Source organism: Prunus mume, linkage group LG3, assembly GCF_029339155.1.
Source record: "Prunus mume cultivar Tortuosa linkage group LG3, ASM2933915v1, whole genome shotgun sequence".
Classification (NCBI taxonomy): domain Eukaryota; kingdom Viridiplantae; phylum Streptophyta; class Magnoliopsida; order Rosales; family Rosaceae; genus Prunus; species Prunus mume.
This window is the reverse complement of record NC_142700.1, coordinates 24,289,900-24,299,170: the sequence shown is the minus strand read 5'-3', so window position 1 is coordinate 24,299,170 and position 9,271 is coordinate 24,289,900. Positions and strand designations below refer to the sequence as shown.

Below are 9,271 nucleotides of genomic sequence, written 5' to 3'. Positions count from 1 at the left end.
GTGTATTAGGAATATGTTTATAAGAGCAACAATCTAATTCATTGCTTGTGTTCGAAAACATGTTGAATTCATCAGAATTAATTCAAACACTGTAGCACTGACCCTTCAAATACAATCAAAATCTTGCAATAAAATACGAGACACTCATTTTCTCGCTTCCTCACAACAATGCTTTGAAATTTTAGCATCCAATCAACTTAGAGAGGAGCTACGTTTGAACGTTTTAAATTTGTCCTCGCTTCCTTAATCAGGCTTGACAAAGCCTTTTGTAAGCCTGAGCTTCATGATTAACACCTAGCCAAGCGCAAGCAAACTCAGAGCTTCTTGAGATCTTAAAAGAAAACAGTGCAACTACTTATCCACCTTCTGAAGTATATTCTGCACATGTTTAGTAACGATATCTGCAACGATCTCTGGAGAGAACCTTGTGATCATGTCTTCCCTTGCTTTTTCCCCTTTCACCTTGGCTTCCTTGACATTATTCAGCACATGCCTCATGAGCACACGAAGCTTACTGACAGAAGGTTCTGCCCAGCGATGCCCTCTGAAAGGCCCTTCCATTATGTCGCTCATTCTATCCACCGGCAATGGATAGCTATTCTCCTCAGTCAGATACTCTGTTGGCCCTGACCAATTCGTAGCAATCACTGGCAATGACATTGCCATAGCTTCAACAAGAGGCCTTCCCCACCCTTCCCCTCTTGATGGAAGAACAAATGCATCAGCTGCCTTGTATACCCGTGGCAAATCAATCTGTGCTATGTGAGTATCAATCACATAAACTGGAGCCCAACCAGTCACTGGTTTCTGCATTCCAGATTTTTCCACAAACTCCACTATCTTATTCCCAAAATCTCTATCAGAGTGATAAGGATTTGTTAGAAGATACAAGGCAACCCCATCTGCCTCACTGAATTCTTCCAAATAAGATTTCAACAACACATCCCATCCTTTCCTATACTCCCACTTAAATATACTCATAAATACAAATTTCTTCATCACTTTCGAATTCTGGGTTGTCTTCCCCATAACCAACTTCCCTATAGAGGCAAGATTTAAAGGCTCATACTCAAGTGGATCAAAGAACTTCACATCAATAGGCTGCACAATTTTCACAACCTTAGATTTATCAACCCCACTTTGTATAAATGTAGACACATGAAACTCAGTAGGAACCCAAACATAATCCATTTGGTTACAGCGCTTCACATGTTCTGGATTCACCCTATCGGTCTCAAACATGGTCCTGCCAATCACCGACTTGAAATTTTGGTAAGCAGTTGGTGGGCAAGGGAGTGTTTCAAACAATGGAGGGTTCCAAGCACCAGGCTCACTGTGGCATATGACTATGGTCTCCTTCATACTACATTGTGTGTGGTAAAGCTCAACTGCCAAGTTCTTCATATATTTAGGCAAGCCCTCCCAGAATTCTAGGGACTCCAGATCACCATGTTGCTCAATAGCCATTCTAAAGTTTGGGTTTTTACTGTGTTCATGAAGGGCTAAAATATATGACCAGCTTTCTGAACTGTACCCACCACCTGAAAGGAAAGGAGCCATCCACAGAACACAGTAGAGGGGCTTGGAAATGGGATTTGGTACCTGCGTTTGCTTGGTTTTTTGTTTTGGTTGAAGAAAGCCAAACAGAACTTGAAAAATGGCGGGCTGTGATGAGAATGTGTACTTCAGCTGCTGGGTTTTGAGGTAGTTTGTTTTGGTCAAACTGAATGAGATAGCAAGGATGAGAATTAGGATGGATGATAAGTAGAACGCATAGGGTTTCAATTTTGATGTGAAGGGGAGAGTTGGATTGGGTTGTGGTTGGTTTTCAATGGGTCGTTGGGTTTCATTTGAATCCATGAGAGAGGGATAGAGAAATAGTAATGTAACTGTGCAAAACCAGAAACAACACTCAAAGGGCTTGTGGTAGTGAAACCATGCGCAGAGAGGCACAGAAACTGAAAGAGCGATGCTGTGCAGAGGCACAGACGGTGGACTTCGTGGTAATTTGACTTAGAAAGAGCAACTCCATATATAATTCAGAGCAGAAAAATATAGTCGGTAAACTACGAAAAAATTGTACGTACGTGTAAAGAGGCAAGGCATTAAGTTTTTTGTTTCCCAAAAATATATTGAGAAAGTTTTAAAATTGTCACTTGAACTTATATTTTCAATTTGTCACTTTTTCAAAAAAAAATTCGGGCCATTTTCCCTAGGAATCATACATTACTGGTCAATCCAACCCATCTTTGTATTTCTCTTGTAATTAGAGCCATAATTGTTGCTCATCATGTTTAGATAATATATGCAAAGTGAATTATCGTTTTATATTTTCTTAATATCATATGTATTACTTCTTATTATCAATCTTATGTTATATCTTCTTATGTAAAGATTAATATAAGAAGATATAACATAAGTATAACATAAGATTGATAATAAGAAGTAATACATATGATATTAAGAAAATATAAAATGATAATTCACTTGATTGATTCATATATATATATATATATATATATATACAGAAATTTATTTATGATCCTCAAATAGCTTATTTGTGGACACCTCCACTGATTGTATTTCACTAATCCAAACTCTATTTTGTAGATACTCATTCAAAATCATCTCTACAAAAATTACTTAAACTGATATCATTACCACCATTTAAGTATTGAAATTTTAGTAACTTTCTGAAGAAGTTCATTGATTTTTTTTACAATTGATGTCAAACATTTGTCTAATTTTTGTAAGGATAATATGAATAAAACCTAAAAATAGATTTGATATAAAAATTGTAGATACATTAAAATAAAATTATTGATATCCTCAATATGATATATATATATATATATATATATATATATATATATATATATATATATATATAGCCAAGAATAACGGCAATGATGATTTGGATTGAAAGAGAGATTCACCATTTATAATTGCAAGTTTTATTGAGCCGCCTAAAGCCGCCTGATAATAAGATACCTATCAATCAGCAAGAATATTGTGTCTATTTCTCCCTCTTACATTGACGTTTTCTTCCGATTGAATTCAACTTATATGATGGAAATTAAATCTATATGGCCTTTTCAGCTCCTCTAGGAGTTGGCCGATTGTTAAAGCTTGGGATATTGGGGGAATTTGCTGGGATAAATCTACTGACTGGATTTTGCACAATAACATTGATTCTGAACTTCTGAAGCATTTCATCATGAAACACTATTTTATAAAGTCGGTAATGTAGCTCAACTAAGATGGGTAGGTCTCTTCTCTTCCCGATTTCTTTTTTCAGTATAAGTGGTAGTCTAAATTACAGAGAATAGGGTTTCTCACACACGCAACCAGGGTACCATGGAAGTTCGAACATGAAATCACTAGTTTGTAAGTCAAAGCCATTTTCTACTAGGCTAAATCCGTTGGGTCTCTAATTCTTTTATGTATGAACAAAGTATTTCATTTTTTTCTTTTTTAAATCTGGGTTCATTTATATTAAAGCAAGTTATTTACATACACTAAATTTGCAATTACATTTTAGTTTTTTTTTCCTTTTTTGCTTGACGTAACCCTAGCTAATTAACCTGCAAAGCATCTCCTAGAGCTGTCTTTGGATCGGTATGCAAGTTTTATTAGGTTGGTTGTTGTGAGGTTTCTAAACCACTTCACCCAAAATCTAGACTCTGATGAAGGTTTCCCATAGGCCCTGTAAGTCTAAAGTTTTCCATAGGTAACCAAACTCCAACCAGACACCACCTTCTTTTGGCTCTTGCTTTCCTCCAACCTCCATTTCTCTGGCTCATCTTGTACATTAATTTCAGTTTCTTTTTCTCATCCATTTTCAAGCAGAATATTAGCTGAGCTAAAGAAAGTTATGGCAACTTGCTTTAAGCAGCAACCGCAGCCAAGCATGAATAATGGAGATGACTCAGTGATACTCTTTTCAACCTCAAACTCCCCTGAAGAATCCACCAGCCCTGCCTCTTCTTTCTACTACTCATCTCCACCACCCCACCATTCCAGCAATAACCCAACTTACAAGCTCACAGTACAAAACCTTTCCCACACTTTTATCCCAAGTAAGGGTTTTATAACCACTTCATTTTGTCATCTGGTGCAGAAGAAGCCTAAGCCAGTTAGCATTCTCAAATCTGTCTCTTTTTCTGCCACAAGTTCTGAAATTCTTGCCATTGTTGGCCCAAGTGGCACTGGAAAATCTACCCTTTTAAGAATTGTATCAGGGAGGGTGAAAGATAATGACTTCGATCCCAAATGCGTCTCGATCAACGATCGTCAGATAACTAGTCCTGCTCAATTGCGAAAGATATGTGGATTTGTTGCACAAGAAGATAATTTGCTTCCTCTGCTCACTGTGAAGGAAACTTTGATGTTTACTGCCAAGTTTAGGCTCAAAGGTATTGGTGCAAAAGAGAGGGAGGATAGGGTAGAGAGGTTAATGCAAGAGCTCCGTCTTGTACATGTCGCGAATAGTTTCGTTGGAGATGAAGAGAACAGAGGGATATCTGGTGGAGAGAGGAAAAGGGTATCAATTGGTGTTGATATGATTCATGATCCACCAATTTTGCTCCTTGATGAGCCAACTTCAGGCCTAGACAGCTCTTCTGCACTTCAAGTCATTGAGATGCTTTCTACAATGGCCAAATCAAAGCAAAGAACTGTGGTTTTATCAATACACCAACCCAGCTATAGAATTCTCTATCACATCTCTAGCTTTTTGATCCTCTCTCATGGCTCTGTTGTCCATAATGGTAGCATTGAATTACTCGAAGAAACAATAAGCAAATTGGGACTGCAAATTCCAGTGCAACTTAATGCAATAGAATTTTCCATGGAAATAATAGAGACACTGGAAGATTCGTATTCGAGAACTGATCAAATATCTGGGACAGAGAACAAAGAACCATACTCCTACTCATCATGGCCAGAAGAAGAAATTGTCAGAGATCAACAAGATAGCAGAAAGATTGGTACATATTATTTTTCTAGTTTATATGAGATTATGATTTTGTGCTCAAGATTTTGGAAGATCATTTATAGAACAAAGCAGCTGTTCTTGGCGAGAACAATGCAAGCTCTTGTAGGAGGATTTGGCTTGGCAAGCGTATACATGAAAGTGAGGAAGGATGAAGAAGGAGTAGCAGAGCGGTTGGGCCTCTTCGCTTTCAGTCTCAGTTTTCTCCTCTCTTCTACAGTTGAGGCGCTACCGATATACCTTCAAGAGCGACGTGTTTTAATGAAGGAAGCCTCGAGGGGTGCCTATAGAATCTCCTCTTACATGATTGCCAATACCTTTGTCTTCCTACCCTTCTTGTTTGCAGTGGCAATTCTCTTTTCTGTTCCTGTGTATTGGCTAGTAGGACTCAATCCCTCTATTGCTGCCTTTGCTTTTTTCACTTTCGTGGTTTGGCTCATCATTTTGATGGCTAGTTCTCTGGTGCTCTTTTTGAGTGCAGTCTCTCCTGACTTCATATCAGGAAATTCTCTTATCTGCACAGTTCTTGGAGCCTTCTTTCTCTTCTCTGGCTACTTCATTCCAAAAGAGAGCATACCAAAATACTGGCTCTTCATGTACTATGTTTCTCTTTATAGGTATCCGCTGGACACACTGCTGATAAACGAATACTGGAGCATTCGAAGCGAGTGTTTCTCTTGGCATCCTCAAGACTACTCCCATTCAAAATGTTTGTTCACAGGCAATGACGTGTTGAAGAGTAGGGGACTTGACAAGGACACCAGATGGACCAATGTGGGGATCATGTTCGGCTTCTTTGTGCTCTATCGTGTGCTTTGTTGGATAATTCTGTCTCGAAGGGCTTCGAAAACAACAATCTAGCCTGTTAACTAACCGTATCAGATTATTAAGGATCTTTTAACTTCCACATTGTGCTGTAAAATTGAAGGCTGGAGGAAGAATATGCAGAAGAATAGAGAGGGAGAAACAAGACATGTACTGTAGTTGTGTTTAATTTTCTTCCATGCACAAAATAAGATGATTACATGGCTTCATTCAGGCTCTTTAAATCCCAGCATTCATTCCATTACTAAATTTTAAGAAACTTATAACATTATCCCCCTCAATCTGTCTTACAAGTCCTCTTTCGGCGCTGTAGAAATATTTTACTTTTACTTTAGGAAGCGGCTCTCTGTGAAAAACGTCCACCCACTTTTCTTCTGTAAAAGTTTTAACTCCATTTCGAACATCATTCTCATCCAAACTGATAGAGAAGTAGCTACTGCGTCTAATTAAAATCATTTTCAGCTTCAGCTGCATAGGATTGAGCAACTGCCAGGAGGAAAAAAAAAGCCCGTAAAACCAGAGCCCAACCCGAATCCAAAATTTGAAGCCTGCGAAGCCTGGCCCTGCCCAATGAAGAACCTTGTGGCGCTCCCTTTGAAAAAATGCTTATTTGTGATATGTACAAAAACAAAAACATTTTCAAAAATATGTACCTACGTGTTTAATGCACGAATTTTCTAATAAGGTCCACATGTTATGTTTTTTAAATTGTTTACATTAGTTTTTTTCTTTCTTTTTCTGAGTGGTGTTAAACAAACCCTAAAATTAACTAAGTACACCCTATTATTTTAATCAAAATATAAAATTAACTAAGTACACCCTATTTAACTACCAAAAATATCCATGATACACCCTAGTTAAATATGGTGTACTTAGTTAATTTTATATTTTGATTTAAATATTAAGGTGTACTTAGATCATAAGATGTACTCAGTTAATTTTAGGATTCGTTTAGCAACACTCTAAATTAAAGCTCCATTTATGAAATGAACCCACTAAATAACTAAAAGATAGGTCATATATGATTCTTCTTAAATTTTTTCAGCACAAACGTTTTAATGCTATCAGGAGCAGACCGTGGCGATATTTCTACTTTTCTCTTCTTTACAAAATCTTAAATATCGATAGTTTGGGAAATATCGGTGGTTCAAAAACACGTCAATATCGATGGAAATATCGGAAAATATCGATATCAATAAAAATTGGATAAAAACCACGAAAATTGTGATAAATACATGGAAATTTTTAATAAAACTTTAGAAGAAGTTTACTTAGTCAATCATCTATTATTTTGACACAAAAAACTGAAGGAAATGCATTACATAGTGGGTTTGAGTTATTTAAGTTGATTATATTGCGAGCTGACAAACTTTGTGACTTAGAAAATATGGAGTAATTAATGAAGAGAATTAAACACCCCATAGTAATTTATTTATCATTTTTTAGTACAATATTTTACACTTTATAAATTGCATGGTAAGATACATGTGTAACCTTATTTCACATTATTCATTGGACATGGTACACATTCTTATATTTATTATTTGTCAAAAATTGAAAAATAATTAAACCAACTTGACTTTTCATGAAAATTAGGCACTTTACCATACTTAAAAAATAATAGTGAAGATTGAAAATTAACTAAGAACATAAATAAATTTATCAAAGGAAGAATTAAGTAGTAAACAAAGAAAATAATTATAGAGATTTAAGTAATTAAGCAACAATTTGAAGGGAAATTTAGTAATGTAAGTACTTATAATGAATAATAAAATAATCAATAACATTAAATGGATTAAATAGAAAATAAATAAATTATATTAAGTAATTAAGTAACTGATCAATAATATAAAACAATAAGTAATTATGTTAATTTCTATTTTGAGAAACAACTCGCATGTATTATAAATATATATTCCATAGTTTATTATCACAAAGTGATGACTGGCGTGATGGTTAAGTGGTTGCAAAATTTTGGAGTGGAGAGGGGTTCAAACCCCACTGTGTGTGCTGAGTTTAAATTATTTAATTTTTGAAAGTTCATCTCGCGATATTTTGACCATTTAAAGCTGCCAATTGAACGAAAATATCGTAATCAAATATCGAGGAAATTATCGATAAATTAACGATATATAGCTGGAAATGTGCTAAAATATTGCTGCCCCAAAAAATTGATAATTTCGCCATTTGAAAGTTCATATCGCGATATTTTGATCATTTAAAGCTGTCAATTGAACGAAAATATCGAGGAAATTATCGATAAATTGACTATATATAGCTGGAAATGTGATAAAATATTGCTGCCCAAAAAAACGATAATTTAGCCGATAAAGTGATTGAATACAAGACGGATATGATTTGTTCCATACAGGCTTTTATGCGTGTTGAGTTGTTGATAGTGGGAGCATATGAGAGAGGGTGAAAGTGTAAAGAAAAATACAAAACGATCTTGACTCTAAATTTAATTGAGACTTGCAAAGTGGTAGGGCTAGAAAAATATATAAGATTATTGTACGGTACCTATCAGAGATTAGATTAATGTAAGAAGATATAATTTATTTGAAGGAAATTGTTTGTCATGGTGCCAAGTATGAGAAGGTGACTTCTTTGCTGGATTTGAATGCTTCCAAATTCCAATTACGAGAGAAGACAGAGAAGGCTGAGATGCATTCACACTGGCATTACCTTTTGAAATCCTACTCAACACAAGAGGTGGAAACCCTAGTCTGAAAATACCCTAAATATATATTAGGGTCGAATATGGTGAGTATGTATTTATTAAAATTATATTTGTTTTATAATTCAATATATATATTTTTAATAATTTTATATCAGAGTAAATTAGTAATTCAATAAATACTTTGATAGTATGGTGTACTCAATTAATTTTAAGGTCCGTGTAACAACACTCTTTTTTTTCATCTCAATTGTTTACACCAATACTACTCATACGTACTCATGCTTTAATATTTCCCACAATTAAGTCGCAATCATCTGCATTAGGATCCACTATTCATATTTCATTGATACGTAAATTAGGCTTATTGTAAGGATCTCTCCATTTATGCCTTAATGTATACATTTCACTTTATAGAGATGCAAGCCGAGTACCAAAAAAAATAAGGGGCTTTTCTAGCTCTTTGAAATGAGTGATGAAATCTAGCCTTCAACCTGCCCTTGTGGTAAGTGCGCTTGCACTAACTCCTAGTACCAGTTTGACATTGTTTATTTAGGGTGGTAAGTTTTTTTTTAATAATTTTGGGAAGCCCACCTTGTTTGGTAAACTTTGAGAAAATCACTTATTATTACAAATTGTTGTGAAAGAAAGTTATAAGGGAAAATAACTAATGATGTGCTTTCATTTTCTGATTATGCAGGAATCAATTTCGAAGAGGCACTGAGTTTAATGATTATGCGGCAATCATTTTTTGATTATGCGGAAATCAGTACCAA

General features: G+C 35.4%; 2 protein-coding genes across 2 annotated transcripts; one reads left to right on the top strand and one right to left on the bottom strand.

Annotated features, from left to right (window-relative positions):
• Positions 1-3: 3 nt before the first annotated feature.
• On the bottom strand, positions 4-2,033 carry LOC103326817 (uncharacterized). The gene has a single exon (XM_008229063.3). The coding sequence runs from the start codon at positions 1,858-1,860 to the stop codon at positions 352-354; it is 1,509 nt and encodes a 502-aa protein (XP_008227285.2). The 5' UTR covers positions 1,861-2,033; the 3' UTR covers positions 4-351.
• A 1,818-nt stretch (positions 2,034-3,851) lies between these two features.
• Positions 3,852-6,099, top strand: LOC103326816 (ABC transporter G family member 23). Its single transcript, XM_008229062.2, has one exon. It carries the CDS (start codon positions 3,875-3,877, stop codon positions 5,852-5,854), a length of 1,980 nt encoding a protein of 659 aa, XP_008227284.2. The 5' UTR covers positions 3,852-3,874; the 3' UTR covers positions 5,855-6,099.
• The last annotated feature ends 3,172 nt before the right edge of the window (positions 6,100-9,271 follow it).